This window comes from Aquarana catesbeiana, linkage group LG05 (genome assembly GCF_042186555.1).
Source record: "Aquarana catesbeiana isolate 2022-GZ linkage group LG05, ASM4218655v1, whole genome shotgun sequence".
NCBI classification, from domain to species: Eukaryota; Metazoa; Chordata; class Amphibia; order Anura; family Ranidae; genus Aquarana; species Aquarana catesbeiana.
Genome location: NC_133328.1, coordinates 574,371,753 through 574,399,096, shown reverse-complemented (window position 1 = coordinate 574,399,096; position 27,344 = coordinate 574,371,753). Strand labels below are relative to the sequence as shown.

The window sequence follows — 27,344 nt, the reverse complement described above, 5'->3', positions numbered from 1 at the left end:
TGCATTATCCAGGCACATTGCAGAGATAGTTACATAGTACATAGTAGGTGAGGTCGAAAAAAGACACAAGTCCATCAAGTCCAACCTATGTGTGTGATTATGTGTCAGTATTGCATTGTATATCCCTGTATGTTGTGGTCATTCAGGTGCTTATCTAATAGTTTCTTGAAGCTATCAATGCTCCCCGCTGAGACCACCGCCTGTGGAAGGGAATTCCACATCCTTGCCGCTCTTACAGTAAAGAACCCTCTACGTAGTTTAAGGTTAAACCTCTTTTCTTCTAATTTTAATGAGTGGCCACGAGTCTTGTTAATTGATTGATCAATCATGTTTAAAGGTAAAGCATGGTGTATTTCATTGAGTCCATATTTTGAGTTGACATTGCTGTGTTAAAGGGTAAGTTCACCTTTGTACACTTTTTTTTCTAAATTCCTATGCACCAATATAGTATTCATGTACTTTTTTTTGCAAAAATATAAAAGATTTCCATCAAATCTAGAGTCACTTACTTTTCTTGTCTAAATCCACGTTTCCAGACATTTCCATTAGTAATGTCTTCTTCCTGATCATACCGTAAGTCATGACACAGGAAGGTGTTGACCAGCTGACCTCATTAGCACACACCCTGCTTCATCCACTCTCCCATTTCCAGGTGCACGTTTTTTTAAATGAAATGCAATCAATCAGTGATCACCCTTCTCACTAAATACACAATATACAATCAGATTGCATAGTGTATGGCCATGTTTATACACCTAAAATTACTAGTTGCGCTTCCAGTGCCAATATTGTTAACGGCACACCAAACACAGAAGCAAACCCATTTTGCCATGTGAAAAAACGAAAGGGCAAATGCTGTAGAACGAACAGTAAGAAACACACAACCCACAAAACGCAAAACTTTCCCACTGTAACCACATGTAGTGCAGCCAATTTAAATCAACAGGCTGCCCTATGTGTGTCACAGGAAAAAGGAGACACAAAATGTGCGCTCCCACTATGCTAGATGTAAATGGGGCAAGAAAGTGAAATTGGTGTGAAAGCACAAGAACAAGGCTCCATTCACATCTGTGCGTTTCCTTGAATTTCAAAAATGCGCTGCACCAAATATCACAGTAAAAAACACACCAAGCTCCACTCTAAAAATAAGTTCTGAAGCTTCTTTGGGGCGATTGCTGTGTGTAGGGCAGCCCATCAGGTGGATAGTCTGCCCTATGTGTGATGAGTAAAAATGCTCCAAAACGCCCCCCCCCCCTACTTAAAAAAATAAATAAATGCATGTGGGAATGCGAGTTCCCACTATGCAGAGTTGTGATCAGGGCTTGACAGCTGAGTGTTTCTGTCCACTCCCTCCTGTGTACTTGTATAAAGATGGCCATACACTATGCAATCTGATTGTATATTGTGTATTTAGTGAGAAGGGTGAACACTGATTGGTTGCATTTCATTTTAAAAACATGCACCTGGGAATGGGAGGGTGGATGAAGCAGGGTGTGTGCTAATGAGGTCAGCTGGTCAACTCCTTCCTGTGTCATGACCTACAGCCTGTAAGGAAGTAAGACATTACTAATGGAAACGTCTGGAAACGTGGATTTAGACAAGAAAAGTAAGTGTCTCTAGATTTAATGGAAAGCTTTGATATTATTGCAAAAAAAGTGCATGAATGCTATATTGGTGCATAGGGAAGCTGGAATAAAAAAAAAAAGTGTACAAAGGTGAACTTACCCTTTAACTTTAAAGAGAACCTGTGCTCACTCCATTCAAGGCAACAAGTTCACCTAAATTCCTCCCCCCATCCCCATAGCAGCACATGCTCACCTTTCATTTGCTATCCTGCTGCTCCACTCAGGCACCAGAAGGTAGAAAAGAAAGCCCTGTATTAGCTCCATGTCTCTTCAGTTGGAGCTTACACAGAGCTAAGTACTCTGCACACCCACTTGTGACAGCACTAAGCCAATCACCAAGCACCAATGCTGTCACTTCGTGTAGTAGGTGTGACAAACCCAACCGTGACAGGGGCTTTTGGAGGGGACTGTACGCTAGCCTCTTGCATACTGACTATGGGCTCTGGCATTTGAGGGGGCTCTATTCTTGTAGTAGTTTTACTTTCGGTTCAAGTCATTGTCTCCCATGACATAAAACACACAGACCCGGAGGACCCGGATGCAGATTTGGGGCCCTGTGTTTTAACATTGACTGCTTCCACCCTCTCCTAGACCCAGAGACTCAAAACAGATGATTATAATCTGCTCAAAACAACCTGATGCTGGGGTCTCCTGCTGTTATGTATAATCTGTTTATTAAGGTGTTATGTGTTTACTGTTAAGTGTCTTTTCCCCACTGTGTGCCCCTAGGTGTGCATTCCTATTATTATTTGAGTTGAGTCACCTATTGTTTCTGTCTATTTGCTAATGCTACATAATGTGATTCGTCTTGTGGCAATGTGTAATATTTGTATTTCTGTTCAAGAAAGTGATTCTTTTGGTTTTTACCTCAACATCTTGTCTGTGTACTATGCTTGAGGTAAAGGGCTGGTATTAGCTATTGGTCAGCTGGAAGGGTTTGGTGAGCAGGAGGCACTGTTTGGTGGAGACACCTAGGCGGGGTTCCAGGCGGTCCATCACAGTAGATCACATGCTTTTTCATATCTGGAAGCCTTGTATAAGCTCCATGTTGCTCCATCTGGAGCTTACACAAAGCTGAGGACTCTGTCAAACCCCATTTGACAGCGCTGAGCCAATTATCAAGTGCTTAAATATGGAGTGGTCACATGCTTCTTCATGCCCAGGTTAACGGAGTGTCAGGGGAGCAAAGGAAAGTTGAGTGTGTGCTGCTGAGGAGGGCATTAAAGGATAAATGCACTTTTATACTATAGGGTTCATATACTAAAACTGGAGAGAGCAAAATCTGGTGCAGCTGTGCATGGTAGCCAATCAATTTCTAACTTCAGCTTGTTTAATAAAGTTTTAGCAAATAAAACCTGGAAGCTGATTGGTTTCTATGCAGAGCTGCACCAGATTTTGCACTCTCCAGTTTTAGTAGATTAACCCCAATGTCTCCCAGAGGTTCAAATATCTACAAAGATAGACTGCGGGACATGGGATGTCAACATTGCCCCAGCTGTGAGAATATGGTGGGATTGCATCTTGAACAGGGTAGGGTGGACTAATTTAGACCAGAATGGTTAGACAGGATCGAAAAGTACAATTTATGTAAAAATGCACTGCAATAAGGAGGACAGATTGCATGGCATGGGCAAAGGAAAGATTTGCTTTCAAGAGTGAAGAGAAACCCTTAAGGGCTCCTTCACATGGGGCGGATCAGTGATGATCCGCCCCGTGAATATCAGCTTGCTCAGCGGGGATCGCTCCGTCGATCCCCGCTGAGCAGGAAGATGACAGGTCCATCGCTGCACACTGTGCAGCGACGGACCTGTCAGAGCGCCGCTCTCCCCTATGGGGGATCGGGTGATGACGGACCGTAGAGTCTGTCGTCACCCGATCCGAAAACGAATGGAAAGCTAGGTTTTTCCTCCGTTACACTTTTTCGGATCGGAGCGGGTCGGATGTCAGCGGACGTTCATCTGCTGACATCCGCTATTCCATAGGGATACATGTATGTCCGTTTTTCATCCGAAAACGGAAGGATGAAAAACGGACATACGGATCGTCCGTGTGAAAGAGCCCTTAGGATATAGGAGATGGGGTCATCTCAATGGTGTCATGGCCCTCTGGAGACAGCCCCATTTCCTCCTATATTTTTGCTATTACAGAAGTGCAGATTTGTCATTGCAAAATGCAGACATAGAGAAATAGCTGACTTACCTCTGCAGGTCTTCTCATCAGGGTTCAGGATATATCCTTGCTTGCATCTACAAATGTATGAGAATGGAGTATTGATACAGAAGTGATCACAGCCATGTTCAGAAGTAGAGCATAAATGAGGAGCTATAAGGAAATAAGAGAAGACCGAGGTCACAAAAGATCAAAAATTCACCAAAAATGCATCACTAAGCCATCCAGGATTTATCAGCAGAGCAATAATGAGCACTTCCAAAAGTAGGAAACACTTGTTATTTCACAATGCAATGTTCCAATCTTTTGGAAAATCTACACAACAATGATAGTAAAGGAAACAAATCCTCAATGAAAGAATGTTACATCAATTTGTCAGCGTGAAGGAGATTGTGTCTGGTTCTGGCAGTGCATTACTGAGGACCTGCAGGTTCCTCCCCATCCCTCCTGTCAGCACCCCATCAGTCTTCCTTCCCATTCTGGGCTTGCTGTGCAGCCTATTGTTGTGTGTTACCTGCTGTTTAAGACGATGAACACAACACTGGCTGCACAGAAATTCTTTGGATGCTAATAGTTTTTCTGGGACCTTACATTTTTAGGGGAAGTTCCACTTTATGCCCTCCTCCCTTCCCTCTACTAGTTTGGGGAGTGGAGAACAGGTACCTGGTTTTGGCAGGTGCCCACTCCTACTTCCAGTTGAATGAGCGTGGCGCAGAAGGCTGCAGGACCATTCACAATGTGCAGCGCGGCTTGCGCATGTGAAGCTGGCTGTGAAGCTGCCCGCAATAAACATGCCAATGCTGGGGACCCTAAGACCGGTGAAGAACCGGTTCAGGTGAGGACAGCTCTGGACCCCTGCAAAGGTGAGTGTTCTTTTTTTTTTAATTCAGCACCTACAGTATTTGTGGCTGCTGACTTTTTTTATTTTTTCAAACAGGGTGAAGAACAGCGGAGGAGTTTCAGGAGGCGGAGTCAGTACATTGATCACTTTTTCCAGGTAGCAAGGTACCCTGGGATGTGTAGTCCTTAGAAATGGAAAGTAAGCAGCAGAGGAGAAGCTGCAAAGCAAAGCATACAGGGAATCCAGGAAGGTGTGGAAAGAGATGGCCAGCATGTAGGTGGGCCTCTGCCAAAGGACCCAGTCTGGGAGAAAATTACACACAGTCTGATATTACTCTGAATTATACTGTATTATTCCATACAGGTTAACCCTAATGACAGTCTGAAGGCACTGATATAAAGCAATGCAGGAATTGTGTTACCGGAGGACGGCTTCTGCTAGAGGAGTGGAGGTTTGCAATCCATAAATGTGGTGCTGTATTGCTGACTAATCTGACCTCATGTTCCTATTCTGGTCACTGAGTAATACCCACAATGCAGGAGATGTCCCTGTTCTGACCCCTGTGACTGACAGTCACCAGCTCTCTGCTCAAGAAGCTCTGAGAACCAAGCGATCAGCAGTGTTTGATCGCTCTGTTCTCAGCCTTAGAGCCCACGGGGGGGGGGACAGATGCATCCACCTAGTGTAAGTATGATTAAAAAAAAAAACAATTCGCATACTTCTCTTATAAGATCATATGTATTGTACACAGATTAGCAAATAAAAAACACGATGGCTCATTCTCAAAATCAGTAGAAAAAGATATGTTTATTTGTCCAGTATGAATATTAAAGCAGAGTTCCACCCAAAAGGGGAAGTTCCACTTTAAGGCCTCCTCTCCAGCTCCTGTTTGTGAAATGGAGCTTTTGGGGAGGAGGGGCTAGCGGGTACCTGATTTCAACAGGTACCTGCTCCCATTTTGTTCACCTTGGCGTAACTTCTCCTTCCCCTCCTCCCTCCCGAACTCGTCTGCGTATGCACAGTGGGCACCTGGCTGTGAAGCCGCAAGCTGTCACAGCCCATAGAGAAGATGCCGGTGAGGGAGGACACCGGGGGGGAGTGCGATTAGGTGAGCACACCACTGGATTGTGGGACAGGTGAGTGGCTGTTTATTACAAGTCAGCAGCTACAGTTTTTGTAGCACATCAACACTATACAAGATCTCCTGACTATGACAGCTAACTCACGTTAAAGTGCAATAAAAAAGTTGCGTGCAGGATGAGTTCCAACATGTTTTGTGGACGTCTGCTATTTTGGGACCAAGTATTCAGGGTTCTGTATACAGTTACATACCTCCCAACTTTTTGACATGGGAACTAGGGACACCTATTAGTAAAAGTATGTAGGCATAGCACACACCCTCTGTCACGCCCCCTTAAAGGAGAATTATACAAAAAAATGATTAGTTAAACCCACAAGTGCTTTTTTCTAGCATTACTATTCCTTTATACCGGCTTCTGAAATTTACAAATGCAGCAATTTAGAAATTGGACAAAAGGTTTAGGCCTGGGAAATACTTTTTGAAAGATAAATAATGCATTTAATATACAACGATATAGATCAGACCAAAATGAGGGACAAAATGGGGAGGAAAGAGGGACAGAGGGAGTTTGTTCCAAATCAGGGACAGTCGCTCAGAATCAGGGACAGTTGGGAGCTGTGCAGTTACAGTCAGTTGGGTTTATAATAATCTATATAGTCAATTAACATTTACACAGTAAGCATATGTACAATATCGCAATGCATATGTTTATATAGATAAGAAGCACTTCCTATGTTGTAACGCCTTTTATTGCAATGAACTCAAAAATCCCCCCCCCTCCAAAAAATCCATCTCATTGCCCACCCCAGAGTGCGCAGTGCCAGAGTCATGGATTAGGCTGCAAATGAAGCAAAAAGGGGAGTCAGAGGGGTCAGGTAAGTCTCCAAAAAAGTAACGGCCTAGGTCAAAACATATCCCCTCCAACCTGGTGGGCTTTAGAGAAAAGCTTAGCGATGGCCCAAAGTCTTTTCCTCCCTTAATCATGAACTGTGCAGTCATCTTTGCACAAATGGGCGATTTGGGCTGGGTTTGTCCTTACGTTAAATTTTTCAGTCTGGCTGTAGGGGACATGTTTGGGTCTGGGCTGTCCCTTTTTTAGGCATTTTATCTCTGGTGACCCCTTTTTGCTTTTTCTGCAGCCTGATCTACAAATGTGCTAATCTGAGCATCGTGCCAAGGTGGGCTAAGAGACAGAGAAGTTTTGGTCTCATTGCACTATTGTAAAGTAGGCCATAGACAGTGCGAATCTCTTTCCTGCAACGACAGTGCTGACAGGGGAATCCCTCCTGCTGAGACATTGTATACACAGAAGACGGTGATTATTGCTAGTGGCCATAGCAGCCGCTGGTGATAAACCCAAGTAGAATCCGGCAGGCTGGTTGTACCCAAGTTGATCGTTCGATCAACTTGGTACATTCAGCATGTCCATACACGGTTTGAATCTCAGCCGGTTCAGCAGGAATGCTGACCGTCTATGGCTGGCCTTAATAACAGAAGACAATACAACATAAGATGTTCTTCTTATTTGTATACAAATCTGCATTTTGATATTGTACATATGCTCACTATGCAGATGTTTATTAACTATTATGGAATCTATAATAGTCAATAAACAATTACACAGTGAGCATATGTACAATATCAAAATGCAGATTTGTATACAGATAAGAAGAACATCTTATAAGGCATCTTATGATCTATAAGGCAACTTATTGTATGTGTATGGAGACATCTGACTTCTTTGTCCTGAAGAAGAGGACACTGTCCTCGAAACATGTTGACCTCAATCCTACACACAACTTGAACGGTTTACATATGTTTTACTAATGATTTTGTTATTGTTAAAGTTACACCAATATTTATTGTGTCTGATACATATCAACTTAAAGTGGAGTTCTACCCAAAAGTGGAAGTTCCACTTTAAGCGCTCCTCACCACGGTCCATAAGGGGCACAGGGGTGCCGCCCCCCTAATCTTCATGCGGGGCGCTGGACGCATAGAGTTCTACGAGGTTTATATAATTTATTTGAAGCACGTGATAAGAGCTGGAGGCTCTAATTGGCCTCAAAAAGGTTGGGGAGCCCTCCCACTTGTGACACTAGCGAATCAACATTCGCTATTGTCTTCCTATTTCTCCTCCCGGCCAATCAGGACAGAAAGTGGGTCCTCAGGCCGGATTGCCCAGACGGAGAAGCGACCGGATTGGCCGGGAGGTGAAGCTGGGGAAGTTGCTGAAGCCGCCCGCGACCTGGATGGGGTAAGTCCGGGGCTGGCGAGCAGGAATGGCGAGTGGGCAGGGGGGTGGGTTTTGTTTGCCGCCACCCCCAAAAAATGGAGCACCAGCCGCCACTACTCCTCACTCCCTTCTATGCCACATTTGGCATGTCATTTTTTTTGGGGGGGGGGGGAGCAGGTACCTAGTTTTGACAGGTACCCCGCTCCCATTTCCTAGGATAAAATATACAGAAAAAGCATTTTAAAAGGTTTTGAACATGGAAAACTATATTGTTTTGCTCAGCGTGGCTTAGTGGTTAGCACTTATGCCTTTCAGCACTGGGTTTCTTGGTTTGAATCTCATCCAGGGTACTATCTGCATGGAGTTTGCATGTTGTCTCTGTGCTTGGGTGGATTTCCTCCCACACTTCAAAAATATTCTGGTAGGTTAACTGACTCCTGTCTAAATTGATCCTTGTATAGTATGTGTGTACAAATTGGCTATGTATATGTGTTATCACATTCTGCATGTTGGTCCCAAGCCAAGCAAATGGGGAGGAGACCTAAAGAGGGAGTGAGGGGTGGGGGCAGAGCCACACTATGTGTGTCAACAGACACACACAGCTCGGCTCGGGATCAAGCCCGCATGTGTGCCACCATAGGAAGGAGCAGGAGGAACCCAGAGCACCAATGGGCGACCCCATAAGAAGATGATCGGGCCGCTCTGTGCAAAACCATTGCGCAGAGCGGGTAAGTTTAACATGTCTGGTGAGAAAAAATATTTTTTACAATCACTTTAAATAATGCACTTGTTATAGGTGTAGGCCATTTATGTACCTCCTGAAGCCTGGCTGAAAAACTCTCAGAGATGGCATCATCCTATCCTGCCTTGTTGCTAGGACATTGCTAAGAGACCTCCAATCTATTCAAACCCCTATCACAGTAGCTCTGAGCTTAGCGATGTTGTGTCAGAGGAGACAGTGGACTGCATACATGTGGGGGTTTGAGAGCTTGCTCCTGTGAGGGTGGGGATGAGCAGAAACAGCTGGGATTGTCTTAGCAACGTCCTAGCAACAAGGCAGGATGGGATGATACTATCTGTAAGAGTTTTTAGCCAGGATTTGGGAGGTACATAAATGGCCTACACCAGGGTTCTCCAAACTTTCTAAACAAAGGGCCAGTTTACTGTTCTTCAGACTTTAGAGGGGTCAGACTGTGGCCATTGGGAGTACATAGAAAAGGTCCTTACAGCAGTGGGAAAAAATAATGCCCCATCTTTGGTGTCAGGAACTGTGCCCCATAGTTGTTGTCAGTGGGAGGAACTGTGCCCCATCATTGGTGTGAGTGGCAGGAATTGTGTCCCATAATTGAAGTCATTAGGCCTCATTGTTGGTGTCATTGTGAGGAATTGTGCCCCATCATTGGTCTCATTGGAAGAAATTTTGCCCCATCATTGGTGTCATTGGGATGAATTGTGTTCCATCATTGGTGTCATTAGGAGGAATTGTGTCCCATCATTGAAGTCATTGGGCCCCATTGTTGGTGTCATTGGGAGAAATTGTACCCCATGATTGGTGTCATTGGGAGGAATTGTGCCCCATAATTGAAGTCATTAGGCCTCATTGTTGGTGTCATTGTGAGGAATTGTGCCCCATCATTGGTCTCATTGGAAGAAATGTTGCCCCATCATTGGTGTCATTGGGATGAATTGTGTTCCATCATTGGTCTCATTGGAAGAAATTTTGCCCCATCATTGGTGTCATTAGGAGGAATTGTGTCCCATCATTGAAGTCATTGGGCCCCATCATTGGTGTCATTAGGAGAAATTGTGCCCCATCATTGGTATCATTGGGAGGAACCGTGCCCCATCATTGGTGTCATTGGGAGGAATTGTGCCCCATCGTTGGTGTGACTGGGAAGAATCATGCCCCATCGTTGGTGTGATTGGGAGGAATCCTGCCCCATCATTGGTGTCAGTGAGAGGAATCCTGCCCCATCGTTTAATTCATTGGGAGGGTCATTTATGCCCCATTGTTGGTATCAGTGGATGAAATAGTTCCCCAAGGGGCGGATAAAAGCAAGTAAAGGGCTGCATCTTGCCCCTGGGACACAGTTTGGAGACCACTAGCCTACACCTATAGTTATAGCATTATCCAACTATCCAGTCAAAGCTGCAGTTTATTTTTTTCTATATGCCCCCTCATCTGCATAGGCAGTATTTTGGTAAAAGTGAACTAACCCTTTAAGTAGCTAGACAACGCACCTGTGTTCCAATAAATGGCCACAAACGCTGCGTTTTTTTTCGCCTGTGGGCAAGAGACTTTACATTTTTCACTGGTAATTGGATTCTGAAAGCTTGAAACTGATTGATGTCAACAGTGCAGTACTGACAGTTCCACTTAAGACACTTTTCCGAGGCCCTTTGTATGTTACGTTGAGTGATCCTTAGGGAGTTATGATTCAGCAGTATACAGTATTTCCTTCGTAAGATCATCTATCCATCTGTGCACTACAAAAGACTCGGCACATGAACCGCCGCTGAAAATGTCAATAAACAAAGAGTCCCATTGCTAATATTATAGTAATTAATTTTACATGTCTAGAGTACACACAAATCAGTTGGCACAAACTCAAAGTACTGTCTTCTACGTTATAGCCTGTTTATTATTTTATGTTACAGTAGCTGCTTTACTGCATTAGATGTTTATTCTAGTTGAAGTGCATGTCTTGTTGTCAGTGCTTGGAGCGGTGCCACTGGGGGAAGTTAACAGTAAATCAATATGTAACTCCACCACAAGTCCCCTGAGCCCAATTCCCATTTACTTATTTTGCAGCCGTCTTTGCAGCAACACAAAAGGGATTCTTGTGGTTTTGGTGCTGCTGATCTGAATGTCTTTCCAAGGCTGGGCCTCTTGTTCCATTATTGGGCCTGTGGTCTACCCATAACCACGAGATTCTGATAGACCTCACACACTCAGTGAAGGGTTAGTGTATGTCAGAAACCCAAAGCAATCTCATGGCTAGGAAACAATATACAAGTGGAATTAATATCTTTAAATATTAACTGCATTGTTTCTGAGCCAAGAGACTTTTTACCTCCTAAACAATCAACTACCATTAAAACTTTAAATGGTTGAGCAGATGTTTCGAGGAAGAAATTGGACCAAACACAAGCTCACAGTCAAAGTAGTTCTGTAGTTTTTGATTTGTTGTGGTTGTTTGTGTCCCTGTTGGTGAGCTTTTCTCTATTTTCCTGTTTTGGTGATCTTGACACTCAGTCCATTACATGAGCAGGAAGTGTGGGAAACGATCTCAATGGGGACGTGGAGACCAGAAGAAACCTGGAAGAGGTCCTAACTCTCATTTATTCTACTCCAGGGGTCTCCAAACTGTGGCCCATGGGCCAGATGTGGCCCTTTGCTTGCCCTCTTCTAGTCTTTAGGGCACTATTCCCTCCACCGATGCCAAAGATAGGGCACTATTCCTCCCACTGACACCAACAATGGGGTACTATTCCGTCCACTGACACTAGGGTTGGGAAACTAATTATCCCACTGACAGCAATGATGGGGAACTAATTCTCCCAATTTCTCCCTATTTGCTGCGTTTTCATTGCATTTCAAGGTGTGTTTTTGGTGGCTTTTTTTAACTGACCAAAAATGCAGCAAGCAATGGAAGCGCAACGGACCAGTGAGAAAACATGCACAGAATTTAAAGGGATGCATTTTTCTTGAGCTTTTCTTGCGCTAAAGGTGCTGATAATGGCCAACAATAAATTCATATTTATTTAAATTCATGATATTAATTAAAAAGTCAAATATAATACAATTATATATAAAAATATATATATTTTTAAAAAACTGTCATTTTCGGTTTTGGCCAAGTGCATCCCACTGACACCAATGATGGGGCACTATTCCTCCCAATGATGGAACACTGTTCCTTCCACAGACACCAATGATGGGGCACTATTCCTCCTATTGACACCAATGATGGGGTACTATTGCTTCCAATGACACCAAAAATGGGGCACTGTTTCTCCCACTGACACCAATGATGGGGCACTATTCCTCCTACTGACACCAATTATGTCCTTTTTTGTTTTAAACTCCCAATGTGAAAGGATTGAGATACCAACATTATAGGAGCAATCCTGTCATGTTATACCTACCCAGCATATACAATGCCTGGAAATGGTCCTCTACCACCCAAGATGAAGATGCCAAAGAGTGCCCCCTTGCCCATCCACCAGACCCAGACAGATCATGCTTGCGTGTAAAACTTTACAATGGATGGCCTAACTCAGTGTGCAGAAATGATGGCTGCTGTTCATTGGCCCTAGGGTTACTACCTTTTGGTCTTTGGATAGCCAAACAGGATGATGGGGGTTGCATCCTGGTTAAACTAGCGTGATTTACTCATAATGAGTACAGCAAAAGATGATTAGATTTTCATTAAACTTATTGTAACCACAATGTGTTCTTCTATCTGGGAACTATGGTTAGTTCTACAGTAATGCCGTGTACACACGGGCGGACTTTTCGACCGGACTAGTCCGACGGACTTTCTGACGGACTTTCTGACGGACTTTCGACTGACTTTTGAACGAACGGACTTGTCTACACACGATCACACCAAAGTCCGACGGATTCATACGTGATGACGTACACTGGACTAAAATAAGGAAGTTGATAGCCGGTAGCCAATAGCTGCCCTAGCGTGGGTTTTTGTCTGTCGGACTAGCATACAGATGAGCGGATTTTTCAACCGGACTCGAGTCCGTCGGACAAATTTAAAACATGTTCCAAATCTAAATTCAGTCAGATTTTTGACCGAAACAGTCCGCTGCAGGTTTGATGGAGCCTAGAGCTGCACGATTCTGGCTAAAATGAGAATCACGATTTTTTTGCTTAGAAGATAGATCACGATTCTCACGGTGTAACATCATCTTTAAAACAAAAAAAAATGGGCTAACTTTACTGTTTTTTTTTTATTCATTGAAGTGTATTTTTTCCCAAAAAATTGTGTTTGAAAGACCGCTGGGCAAATACAGTGTGACAAAATATTGTAGCAATTGACATTTTATTCCCTAGGGTCTCTGCTAAAATATATATAATGTGTGGGGGTTCCAAGTAATTTTCTAGCAAAAAATATTGATTTTAACTTAAGAAACACGTGTCAGAAAAAGATTTAGACTTTAAGTGGTTAAACTTCCTGCATTTAAACATTGTTAAAAACTTGGCAGACTGCCTGGATTTTTTTTTTCACACAGAAGTTTATCCCTTTGATCTAAGAAGGAAGAGTTAGTTACAATGTTTCATGTTAAAAACTTGGCAGACTGCCTGGATGTTTTCTTTTGACAGCTGAGAGAGCAGATAAGTCTCTCCACTTGTTATATGAAAGAATCGGCAAACTCTGCAATAGAGATCGTCAGGGGGGTTGAATCGAGATCGTCAGGGGGGTTGAATCGAGATCGTCAGGGGGGTTGAATCGAGATCACGATTTTTTTAACGAGTAATTGTGCAGCTCTAATGGAGCCCACACACGGTTGGATTGTCCGCCGGATTTGGTCCATCAGACCAGTCTGGTCGAAAAGTCCGCTCGTGTGTACACGGCTTTACGTATCAAAAGAACAACTTTTATTCTGGAATTTGTCCCTTTCTGATACAAAACATGGTAATGCTATTTATTAATGAAATAAAGGCTTTTTAATTAATAAAAAAAAAATGGAAAAGTTTACAAAAGGAAAAAAAATAACTTAGGGAAGTGGGGAAGAATTTGCTTTGATATCTGAAAAGAAATAAATAAAAGAGTGGCTGAATACATGCACTTACCACAAAGCTTATTCTGGAAGACAGATGTCAATGTTTCAATCTGACTAAAATTGGCTACTAAGAAGACATGTTCCTCATGTGGCTCACTTCCAATGGATTTCAAAGTGTCCATATCTACCCGACCTACCCCAACGGCAAATATTAGGATCCCAGAGTTTCTTGCCTTTGCTGAGATTTCAGCTACAGGATCCTGTGGCCTGCCATCAGTTACTATCATAATAATCCTCGGCACAAATTGATGGGATGGGCGGGCCCCCTCAGATTCAGAAAAGGCAATGTTCATGGCATACTGAATGGCCAGTCCCGTCATGGTTCCGGTGGCAAGGTGCATCATCCTCTTCACTGCTCGTTCAATATCAGATTTCTTTTTGTAAGTCTTCAGGGAAAACTCATTTTTTACGGTGCTGCCATATTGTAACAGACCCACCCTGGTGGTATCTGGGCCAATGTCCAGGAACTTTAGCATAGTGATTAGAAATTCTTTCACCTTTTCAAAATCATACGGGCGTACACTTCGGGAACTGTCGATGACGAAGACAAGATCCAATGGTTTGTTATGACAGGCTTCCTCTGAAAAAGAATACACAGTAGGAAATTAAATACTTTGATAATACATGCAAAACTATAAAAAAAAAAAACTTTTAAGTGGCTACAAAACATAAGCAGAATAACTGATATGACTGGTTTGAACTAAGATTTTTTTTGTGTTTAGGCAAAAATATGCACAAGCTCCACAGTAGTGCAATAGCCCCGCAAAATATATATAAAGGAAAAGAAAAAAGTCCTGGACGGCCGCACACCACTAAAGGCATCTTTATTGCAAAAATTAAAATCCAATGCAGTCACTTCACGTACAAAAGAAACAGGGAAACACAGCTGACCCGTTTTACACCATGTAGTGGTGCTTAATCATAGCTCACATGCCTTTAGTGGTGTGCGGCCGTCCAGGACTTTTTTCTTGTCCTCTGACTTGTGCAGAGCCAGCACCTGCAAGTTCATACTAGGGCGGGTGTTTTTCAAAGGTCTGGAGCTTCTGGAGCAGTTGTTTTCTCTCAAAAGATATTTAAAACTGAAGTTTAAAGTGGTTGTAAACCTCAAACATGAAATATGAACAAAGCATATCCCTCTATATTGTGTCTACTTGTCTCAATTAAGACCACTAAGTGTCATTTCTGTCAACTGCTCTGTTCCTCTGCTATCAGCATGAGTGACTTCTGACAAGTTTCCCTGACACCAAGAGAAAAAAGGTAACAGGGGAGGACCTCCAGCAGATTGACAGCCTCAGCTCTGTTCATGTGTACTGTGTGGAGGTGGGTATGTCCCTTCCCTCCAATCAGCTTTCAGAGTTCTCCTCACTTAGCTCTGCAGAGCGTAACTTCAGCTACCCATCCCCTTTTTTTGACAGCTTCAGACAAGCCTTATAAATTCTGGACTTTGAACAGATGTAGAGAAGAGAAGACTGCAGATAAACAGGTACAACTTATGTAGATGGATTTGTTTCATCTCTGTGTATCACTTAGGGCCAGTCACTTCACTAGGTATCTGTAAGGATTTACCAAGCACTATAATCATCTTTATGTTTAGCCTTCCCTGGTTCCTCCCCAAGTTAATGAAAAACACCAGGAATTTATATATACTATATTCCGGTGTTCACTGGGTCTTCTCTGTGCAATGCAGGCAGATCATGTGTGCTGGGTGGGGCTGGCAGAGAGCTGTATATGGCTTCCTAAAATGCCTTGTTGGGTGGATGTCAGTCTACAGGAGTAAACAGTGCCTCAGGTTTGGTAGTCAGTGAAAGGAAAAAAAATTACATAGCACTGTGGTCAATAGGAGGAGGAATAGTGCCCCCCTCATTGGTATTGAGGGGCGGAATAGTGCCCCATCATTGGTGTCAGTGGGATGAATACTGCCCCATCATTGCTATTGATAGGAGGAATAGTGCTCCATCATTGGTAATAGTGGGTGGAATAGTGCCCCATCATTGGTATTGATAGGAGGAATAGTGCCCCAACATTGGTGTCAGTGGGAGGAAAAGTACCCCATTGCTGGTGTCAGTGGAAGGAATAGTGCCCCATCATTGGTATTAGTGGGAAGAATGGTGCCCCATTGCTGGTGTCAGTGGAAGGAATACTTCCCCATCTTTGGCGTCGGTAGGAGGAATGGAGCTCCATTACTGGTGTTAGAAATAGTGTCCCATCATTGGTGTCAGTAGGAGGAATAGTGTTCCATCATTGGTGTCAGTAGGAGGAATAGTGTTCCATCATTGGTGTCAGTGGGAGGAATAGTACCCCATCATTGGTGTCAGTGAAAGAATAGTGTCCCATCATTGGTTTAGTGTCAGTGGGAGAAATACTGCCCTATCATTGGTGTAAGTGGGAGAAAAAGGCCTCATTTTTTTATGTCAATGGGAGGAATAGTGCCCCGTCATTGATGTCAATAGGAGGAATAGTGCCCCATCATTGTTGTCAGTAGGAGAAATAGTGCCCCATATTTGGTGTCAGTAGGAGAAATAGTGCCCCATCTTTGGAGTCAGTGGGGGAAATAGTGCCACAAGAGAGAGGCAAGCAAAGGGTAACATCCGGTCTGTGGGCCAAGTTCGGAGACCACTGATTTAACTCATCTATTATCTTTGTTGATTCTACACACTCTCAGTTCATTTGAAAAGGGTTTGATTTACAGTGTTTTTAAACAAGGTTTACTGTTGATATATTTTTAGAGCATTAAATGTCTAATAAAATGTTCATTAGCTATTTTTCCTCTTCATAAGCCACTTTTCTGCTTTTTTTTATAAGTCTTTGTGAATGTTGGTTTAAACACATCCCAAGTTCCATAGTATATTATATGTATATTTTTCTTCAGTACTGTTTTAAGTTTGAGGTTACAGTATTAGTTAGTGCCCCGCATTTTTTTCCCCAAATATGGGGAATCTTCTGACGCATGCCATGCTGCTATCAATTCAATGGCTTCTATATGAAGGAGTAGAATGGAGAACCAGCAACTTGTTCTTCCAAATGAATTACTTTATTAAGACAGGTAGAGTGTACAAGTTACAGTAGCCTATGTGTTTCGGCAATAAGCCTTAAATTTTTACATATATAAATGCTGTGTCTTGAGATGTTTTTATGGCTACGATTAAGACTTATTGCTGAAACGCGTAAACTACTGTAACTACTCTGCCCATTTTAATAAAGTCATTCATTCAGGAAAAACGAGTTGCCGGCTCTCCATTCTACCCTTTTAAGTTATGACTCTGACTCATGGCGCTAGGAAGACACCATGAGTCTGAGCACCATTTTGTCTACCTTCAAGGGGACTTCATCTGGGCATTGCTTTCTTTTCTTCCATGGCTTCAATATGAAGTCTTCAGAAAAACAGACCACAGGAAAAAGTCTCATCCCCAACTTAAGGATTAAAAGCTCTCATGAGCAGGGCCCTCGTGTCTTCAGGGCCCTCTTGTCTTGAAATGTGCTGTAACTATATTGTCTACCTTTTATTTTGTAAAGTGCTCTGCAAACTGTTAGTTTCATATAAATCCTGTACAATTATAATTATAATAATAGTAATAACCCCTATGTTCCTTGGGCTTCTTTGCTCTACACAAGATGCCTCCATATCTGCCCCTAGGCATGGAAGCACGGTGAGCAAGGTTTCATGGACAGTCACATTCAGTAAACCAGTCCAAGCAGCGAACCCTAGAGCCCAATCACCTTCCATAGCATACAGCTAAAAACTTACCAAGGATCCGGAGTGAATTAATGTATCTAAATGTATTTTCTATCCCGCCAGTTGAGGCGGAAACCATCTGTGCCACATTATAACTAATTACATTGCATATAATCTCTGGAACATTTTTTGTCCAGATAAAGATCTAAACTCCCAAGATTTGGCTTGTATCACACATAAAAAATCTAAACAGAAATACTCAAATGTTAGAACTCAGTAGTATAGAGATTATTGGGAGTTAGAGGGCTTTATGGGAAATTATTATGCTTTACAGATCAAGCTCTGTGGGAAAAGAAGCATTGATTTTTATGTTGGTCTCCATTTCACAATGGCAGCAGTAAAATATTTAGATCAGTCTTTCTCAAGTATCCTCCAAGGTGTTTATATCCTGAAAAGGGTTTCTATTTGCTATTATTACTCTGAACAATCCCTTATCCTTTTTTATTAACTAAAATATAATTTTAAAAAACTGTAATTTATTGTAAAACAGAAGTTAAAACTGCCGACTCTGACTCTGAACAGTTCCACTTTACAATTATCGATTAAAAAAATTACTTTTTGTTATATCAAACTTTTTAAATGTTATTTATGTGTCTATTTTTTATGATAGCTGTTTTCTGTAGAAAGCAACTATCATAAAAAAATAGACACATACATAACAGTTGAAAAGTTTTCTATAATAAAAGGTATTTTTAAAAAATCGATAATTGTTAATTGTACCTGATCTAATATCTTGACTGGTATAATTCGATCTTAGAGCTGCTACATTTTCTTCTACTATCAATATTTGAATTCATATTTTAATGATCATTTCCTGTTTTATAATATTCTAATTTAAATTTTTAGTCAATCTTACAACTGTTTTGTTGGACTATGTTGAAAATTATTTTACTCTATCTTTTATATATTTTTTTTCCAGCATAGTGAGTGATTTTTTTTTGCATATACTGACCGGTCACATATGTTGACCAGTAATCTCACTTCTAGATTGAATGCCAATCATATCTTCTATGTCTTTTCTTCTGAGCCCTTATAAAGGGGGTCTAGAGCACCATAAACACAATCGAATGTGATTTCTAAGAAAAACTGCTTCTGGACTTTACATTTAGACACCCTGGTCTCCCTGTAACTGGGCAGTCCCGGGATGGTCTCTCTCTGTAACCAAGCAGAATCTTTATATAACAGAACAGAGCAGTTACTCTCTATAACTGAACAGTGTAGACCTGAACATTCTCTCTCTTTAACTAGGCAGTCTCTCTCTCCGTGACTGGGAAATTGGATGGCAATTTCTCTCAATAACTAGGCAGGCTCCTTCTCTATAATTGGGTGCGTGATGGGCAGTCTCTCTCTATAACTGGGAAGTTGCTGGTCAATTTCAATAACTAGGCAGTCTCTCTCCATATCAAGGTAGGTGATGGTCAATCTCTCTTTAACTAGGCAGTCTCTCTCTCTTTGTAACTGGGAAGTTGCTGGTCAATTGCTCTCAATAACTAGTCAGTCTCTCTCTCCATATCTGGGTAGGTGATGGTCAATCTCTCTATAACTAGGCAGTCTCTCGCTCTTTGTAGCTGAGAAGTTGCTGGGCAGTCTCTCTCTCTCCTCAACTTGGTAGGTGATAGGCAGTCTCTTGCTCTCTGTATCTGGGAAGTTGCTGGGCAATTTCTCTCAATAACTAAGCAGTCTCACTTTTCATAACTGGGTCGGTGCTGGGCAGTCTCTCTATAACTAGTCAGTCTCTCTCTCTGTAACTGGAAAGTTGCTGGATAGACTTTCTCCCTCTACAATCTACACCTTTAACTCAGCAGTTGCTGGGCTATTTCTCTCAATGACTAGGCAGCCTCTGTCTCTCTGTAACTGGGCAAGTTGCTGGGCATTCTCCCACTCTTTACATATGCATTCTCTCTCTCTCTCTTTGTAACTGAGCACTCTACACCTGTAACTAGACATTATGCCTTTTTGTAACTAGGCAGTCGCTGAGCAGTCTCTCTCTGTCTCCAACTAGGCAGTCTCTCTCAGTTGGGCAGTCTCTCTCTGTTGTTGGGCAGCCTCTCTTCATAAATGGGCAGATGCTGGGCAGTCTGACTACAGGTATGCAGTCTCTCTTTCATTTTCTCTGTAACTGAGCAATTGCTGGAGAGTCTCTCTCTCTGCTCAGTTACAGTCAACACCTGTAACTGAGCAGTCTCCCTCTCCCTCTAACTAGGCAGTCTCTCTTTCTGTATCTAGGCAGTTGTTGGGCAGTCTAGGTATGTAATGGTGGAGTATCTCTCTCTCTCTCTCTCTCTTTTGTAACTGGGCAGTCTCTCTCTCTCTCTGTAATTGAGCAGACTCTTTCTGTACCTGAGCAGTCTCAGCAACCTTAGTGTCACTGGGCAGTGTAAATCTGTAACCATGCAATCTCTGGAAATTCTGGTTCATCAACCAGGCAGTCTATTTCTGTAATGCAACAGTCTGGACAGTCACTCAAAAACTCTGAAGTTGTGTAAATGACAGCTGTGCCTGTTATATGGCAACTGTCATATGAACCATGTCACGGTAAAAGCAGGTTTCAGGTAGGGCTGTGAGTACAATCTCAACAGGCCCATTCATGCTGTGTGTGCAAGTTCTTCAAAGACCCAGGCTGTAGGTAGGGTGGCGGGTTGATTGAGGGTCTGCAGACCTGGTATTTAAACATATACACCAGTCAGCAAATGTTCGAAAGTATTCTTGACAGCTATATTGTGTCTACAAATCACCACTCCATATTCTTGTATCACATGTGCACTTTTGTTTTGTCCATCTTTATAAATAAAGATTGTCAAAAAGTCCATCCAGATTCTGTGTGAGTTTTTCAAGCACAGGTCTACAAATGAAAGCTCGTTAACATGACAAATCTGTCTATTTCTTGGCTCTGCTGTGTGGCGGTGTCATATATAGTAGGTGTACACATGTTTCAGTTATATGGTCTACTTACTTAATAAATCAGCTTGAATTTCCACCTCAGTTTTTCCACCTGACTGTCGTTTCTCCACCGCCTCCGTAGCCAGGAACAGGAGTGGAAGCACGATGCACGTATTCACAAGAGCCATGCCTGAAAGATGCGAGGAAAGCCACTGCCATTAAAACTGGAAATAAGATGAGTGAAGTTTAAAGCTGAACTTATGGTACAAAAAAAGTTTCATTTAAACCCATTTCTCGATAGCCACCTAGGATATGAATCAACCTTGTGTGCACCACATGCCTTCACAAAACGATGGCCATAGATGAATCTAAATTTTGCTGCTTCCTGCTGAACCGGACGAATATCGGACCACTATGGGCAGCTTAATCACCCCTCTCCAGCAGTACATTACTTAAGCTGCCCTGCTGCCTCATTCAGCTGCTGGAAGACACAAAATATCCAGTACTTCCAAGTGTATAGGAACATGTGACTCCCTTTCCTTTCACTCATGTGACATTCTTGGTGCCCATCCTCAGCCCTGTGAAAGCTTCAACTGAAGAAACTCTGAGTCTACCAGGGCTTCTTTCTCATAGCTAAATGGAGGGTCAGAAGAGGAAAAATGATTATGTGCTATTAGGGATGAGGGCATAAAAGAGAACCTGTTTGCCCTGCATAAGCAAGTTTTCATCCTCATCTGCCCATGACCTCCTGTGACACGTCACATGTCTCAGGAGACTGCAGGACCATTCTCAGAGTGCAGCATTGCTCGTGCAAGGGGTCACAGCCAGCTTCCCACATCTAAGATGGTGGAGCCAGGGACCCCAACACTGGTGAAAAACCTGGCCCGGGTGAGGACAGCGCTAGATCCCTGGACAGGTAAGTGTCCTTTTATTAAAACTCAGCAGCTACAATATTTGTAGCTGCTGTCTTTTAATTTGTTTTTTCAGACTGAAGAAATTTGTGGACCTTAAGGTAAAAATAATACTTTGCAGTATTCTAATCCCCCTCCACTTTTTAAAAAAGCTGATTTTTCTTTAGTTATGTTTTGCTCTACTTTTTTTTCTGCCTAGGCAAGAATGACTTTTCAGTCTCCTTCTGTAGTCTACTGGGATACTGAAGTCACATATCCCTGGTGGTTGCAGTGCTTTACATCATCTGTGTAAACAGACGCAACAACAGTTTTCACACATGCATAGATAGAGATCTAGCGCTGTGTCTGCTTACATGTTGTTCTATGAATGGTGGAATGTAATGTCTCATAGGAGATGTGACATTGATATCCCATAAGGCATTACTTTCCACCATTCATAGAACAATGTAAATGGACGTGGCATCAGATCTTTGCATGTGCAAGGTCTGGCGTCATGTCACTGGAGACCAGCTGCAAGAACCAGAAAGAGACAGTCATCTCCCCATGATGTAAAAAAGGAAGATGATGGTGCAGGACGGGACCTGTAGGAGGAGAGTGGTGCAAACGAGGAGGACAATGCTGGACCCCTGGGCTTATAAGTATAATTTATTACAACATAAAAAGGGCATCAAAAGTTAAGGGGGAAAAAGATCTACACTTTTATTGGGAGGGTAAAGTTTCACATTAACCACTTCAATACCGGGCATTTTCACCCCCTTCCTGCCCACCAATTTTCAGTTTTCAGTGCTGTCGCACTTTGAATGGCAATTGCGCGGTCATGCAACACTGTACCCAAATGAACATTTTTTCCCCCACAAATAGGGCTTTCTTTTGTTGGTATTTGATCACCTCTGCGGTTTTTATTTTTTGCGCTATAAACAAAAGAAGAGCGACAAGTTTGAAAAAAAAAACAATATTTTATACTTTTTGCTATAATAAATATCCCATTTATTTATTTCAGGTACTTATATAGCGCCGTCAATTTACGCAGCGCTTTACATATATATATTATACATTCACATCAGTCCCTATACCCTCAAGGAGCTTACAATCTAAGGTCCCTAACTCACATTCATACATACTAGGGCCAATTTAGACAGGATCCAATTAACCTACCAGCATGTCTTTGGAGTGTGGGAGGAAACCGGAGTACCCGGAGGAAACCCACGCAGGCACAGGGAGAACATGCAAACTCTAGGCAGGTAGTGTCGTGGTCAGGATTCGAACCAGCGACCCTTCTTACTGCTAGATGAGAGTGCTACCCACTGCGCCACTGTGCCGCCCATTTAAAAAAGAAATGTTTTCCTCAGTTTAGGCCGATATGTATTCTTCTACATATTTTTGGTAAAAAAAAATCGCAATAAACATATATTGATTGGTTTGCGCAAAAGTTATAGTGTCTACAATATATGGGATAGTTTTATGGCATTTTTTTTTTTACTACTAATGGTGGCGATCTGCGATTTTTATCATGACTGTGACACTGCAGCGGACATATTGGACACTTTTGACACCATTTTGGGACCACTGACAATTATACAGCGATCAGTGCTATAAAAATGCATTGATTACTATATAAATGTTACTGGCAGGGAAGGGGTTAACACTAGGGGGTGATCAGGGGGTTAAATGTGTTACCTAGGGAGTGATTCTGACTGTGGGGGGGGGACTCAAAAGCGGAGGTGATCGATCGGTGTTCCTCTGTACACGGAACACATGATCGGTCTCCTCTCCCCTGACAGGATGTGGATCTGCGTGTTTACACACACAGATCAACGTTCCAGCTCTGTTACTGGGCAATCGCGGGTGCCTGGTGGACATCGCAGCTGCCGGGCATGCGCATCGGCTCCCGCGCTCCCCCAAGACAGCTGGGAAGCCCAGAACGTCATATGATGCCCGCCCAGGATGGGAGATCCCTCCTGCGGATGTCATTTGACTATGGGCGGGATCTGAAGTGGTTAAAGCTGAATTCCAGTTATGACATTTTTTTACTTTAATTACAAATTAAATACAATTTAAGTATGCATGTTCCATACCTGGCTGATCCCTGTGGAGAAAACACTTAGCATTTTTTCAATAAATGCACAACATTCTCTGATTGGACAAGCTTGAGAGGCAGGGCAGTGACAACACAATCTCTAGCTTGTCCAGAGGACACTTTGCATTCATTGAGAAAATACAAAGTGTTCTCTAAAATGGTGTCAGGGCTGGGCCCAGCCCTTCCTTCTCTGAGCTGGCCGTTCAGCTGTCGGCTAATTGCCAGCTCCTATCTCTCCACAGTTACTCAGCTGTTGATGATATCCTGCCTGTCAGTCCTGCCTACTTAAGCCGTCCAGCCCAGAGGATCTCTGCCTTCGCCATCACAAAGACGCTCTCCTGCATTCCTGTTAAAAAGACTTGCTTGGCTGACATCCCTTCTGGTTCCAGATCCTGCTTGCTGTTTTACTACGCTCATCACCGGCTCCCTGACGTTTGGCTTGTCTAACTATCCATTCCAGTTCCTGAACTCTGGCTATGTTTTGACTACGTTTTGTTCTATTTACTTTTATTATTAAACAAGTGTGATTTAAGTGTACTTCCTGTCTCGGTCTGATTTCATGGTTTCTGACAAATGGCGCCCATGCCGAGCAGGTGACCTCCTGTGCTCAGTTAGCAGCTGCTTTCATACAAGACCCATACAGTCACTGTAGTAGTAATGCCTACTACAATGATTTCCAGCTTCTAAGGGCATCTCATAGGTATGGCACATACATACTTATGCCCCGTACACACGGTTGGACTTTGTTCGGACATTCCGACAGCAAAATCCTAGGATTTTTTCAGACGGATGTTGGCTCAAACTTGTTTTGCGTACACACGGTCGCACAAAGTTGTCGGAATTTCTGATCGCCAACAACGCGGTGACGTCAACCACGTACGATGAGACTAGAAAAGGCCAGTTCAGAACCAAGCGCGGCACCCTTTGGGCTCCTTTTGCTAATCTCGTGTTAGTAAAAGTTTGGTGAGAGACGATTCGCGCTTTTTCAGATCTCGTGGCTTTCAGATCGTTTTCTGCGGTTCAGTTTGTGCTTGTGAGTTTGTATCTGCTCTTCAGTGCATGCAAGCAAGTTCCGCGTGACTTTAAGTAGTCATTGTGTTCTTGTTCATTCGTTACTGTTTTTCAGGTCGCTCTTCACAGGCCTTGCTGTTCTTCAGTGCGTTCTGTTACTTCGTTCTGAGCAGCCGACCGTTTTCTAGCCATGTTTCGTATGCGTACTCCTCGTAGAGTTTGTGCTGTGCGGGGGCTTGGTGTTGGGGTCCTGACCTTGACACAAGTCCAGTCCATGATCAGGGTGGGGAGGAGTTCATGGACCAAGAATTGGTTGCTTCAGCGTGACCAGTTCTCTCATATGCCTTTGCTCCGTGAGATCCGTGAGAATAATCCTGATGATTTCAGGAACTTTCTCAGGATGACGGACCCCGTGTTTCACCGTTTGTTGGCTTCGCTGACCCCTTATATTAGCAGGCAGGATACACGCATGAGGCAAGCCATCACTCCGGAGCAGAGGCTCGTCGCTACCCTGCGGTACTTGGCGACAGGGAGAAGTCTGCAGGACTTGAAGTTCTCGACAGGCATCTCCCCCCCAGGCTCTGGGGATCATTATCCCAGAGACCTGTTCTGCCATCATACAGGTCCTGCAGAAGGAGTATATGAAGGTAAGATTTATCCTTTAATATCACATTTTATTGTATTGAATGTTTGCTAATATCTTGTATTTCTTTCCTCATTCCCTAATTACCATGATTGGAATATGCTGTGAATGTCCCCTTTTTCCTCATGCATGCTGGATTTTTCTGTAATTTATTTTTTAGTCCTTCATACAGATTGGCCTTCAATAACCTCCCCAGCATGCTCTCCTGCCCTATATTCACCTCATGTAGTCACTTAACAATGTATTTTGTCAGCTCCATAGTAGTGCTTTACCCCAAACACCCCCTAAAATGTTTAGAAATGTGATTTGTGCTTTAAATTCAGGCAGAGTGCCAGAGGCTTTTTTTTTGTGGTGTCCCCAAATCATTTTTATTAACCCTCCCTCCCCCCAACTGCTAAGTCAGCTGATCCCAATTCTCTATCTATCCTCAATCATCTATCTGCTGACTTTGCCAAACCCATACACACTATACCCATCTATTTTGTGCTCAGATTTATGGATGAATTACCCAAAGCATGTAGTGCAAGGGCCTGCCTGTATACTTTCAAATGGTACTGTTTAAAGTTTTTGTATCCTATTATTATCTTTACAGGTAATAGCAGAATGTCCAAATGTGCTCAAATGTGTACAGTATGTATTTATATCTTTGTATTATGACTCTTCTTACCTGTCCAGTGGGCTGCCAATAGTGTAACTAAGGAGGGGCTGTTCCAAGTAATACCCTGTATTTAGGCATTCATCTCTCAATGAAGTGGAGAGGGTTACCTGTCCAAGATTTCCCCCCCCCCATAATGTTAGAAATGGCCCATGAGAGGGGGGGGAGGGGGAATATGATAGGTGTACCTTATACGTTGGTGTTGTTAAATTCCCCTTAATAAATGCTATCTGGAGGTTGGCCAAGAATGTTTGTGTCTAATCTGCTTGCCATGTTTATGTGCAAAAATAGTAATTTATTTTTTTTTTCCTCAACAGTTTCCTTCCACGCCACAGGAATGGCAGACTGTGGCCTCCCACTTTGCCCAGCGGTGGGACTTTCCTAACTGCGGAGGGGCAGCTGATGGGAAACATGTCCACATCGTCCCACCACCCAACTCGGGGTCGTACTATTTCAACTATAAGAGGTTCAATAGTATTGTGATGTTGGCGGTGGTGTCGGCTAATTACAACTTCTTGTATGTGGCAGCTTGGACTTGCTCCTCCAGAGGACAATGTGGAAGGACTCCCATTCGTCTTCGTTGCTGATGAAGCGTTTGCGCTGGGGGACCATCTTATGCGGTCATTCCCTATGAGGACCCTCACCCCGGAAGAGAGGGTTTTTAATTACCGGCTGGCCAGAGCCAGAAGAGTGGTGGAGAACACATTTGGAATCCTGGCCAGCCGGTTCTGCCTATTTCTGACACCCATCCATATGGCGGAGTATAAACTTAATCATATAATCCTGGCGTGCTGTATTCTCCATAACTTTTTACGCAAACATTTGGCCAACTATGCTGGCTCAGTTGGGCCTGAGGCCGGAATGATACATGAAACAACACTGACGGCGCTTGAAAGTGGCCGTCCTGGCTTGCCCTCCCTGAGTGCCCTGATGTCCGGTTACGATACCTGGAGTTCTTTGCAGGTAGGGGGGCCATCAATATGCCAGCAAATTTGTGAAGCCTTTATCAAATAAAAAACCAAAAAAAAGAAAATCTTTGTGGACATTTACTGCTTGTGTTTTTCACATTTTCATTTTCACACAAAACACCAATTACATCACCACCAAAGTGTTTTAGCGTGAGACACAATAATCCACACATTCTTGTTTAACAATCTTTTTAATACCTGCACAATCACATGTGCATTTAGAAAAGGTTTTTCAAACAAACCAACATGTTTGTTGTATAACAATTTTTGGGGTAGCATTATAAAAAATATAAATGTCCATTTAAGATAAAACAGGCATGTGTAAAACCAACTAGAAAGACACAAATCTTGAACTTACAAAGTTCACATTTGGTAGAACTTGAAGGCAATATCAGACATGAGTATTTAGGAACTGTGTTTGATATTGCGTTCAGATGGGGTGAAGTCACCCCACACCAAATTTGGAAGATGCACACAAATTTCCCAATGTCAACATGTGCTAGCTGCCATCACGGGGGATCAAGGGACGTGTTTTGGGGGAGAAACCCCTTCCTCTCAGCTACTTTATTATTGAGGAAGGGGTTGCACCCCCAAAACGCGTCCCTTGATCTCCCGTGATGGCAGATAGCACATGTTGGCACACTGTGTGCATCCTCCAAATTAGGCTTTTCTAAAAATCGCTAAAACATTTTGAACATTGTAGCACACAAAA

General features: G+C 43.0%; 1 protein-coding gene across 1 annotated transcript in view; it reads right to left on the bottom strand.

Moving 5' to 3' along the window:
- MATN2 (matrilin 2) overlaps positions 1-27,344 on the bottom strand; it is a 178,402-nt gene that overhangs the window by 107,314 nt on the left and 43,744 nt on the right. Inside the window, exons 2-4 of the mRNA XM_073632018.1 lie at positions 20,441-20,557; positions 13,765-14,334; positions 3,825-3,947 (exon numbers count right to left, since the gene is read on the bottom strand). Of these exons, the coding sequence (XP_073488119.1) occupies positions 3,825-3,947; positions 13,765-14,334; positions 20,441-20,555 (808 nt within the window). The 5' untranslated portion in view covers positions 20,556-20,557. The remainder of the gene's footprint in view (positions 1-3,824; positions 3,948-13,764; positions 14,335-20,440; positions 20,558-27,344) is intronic.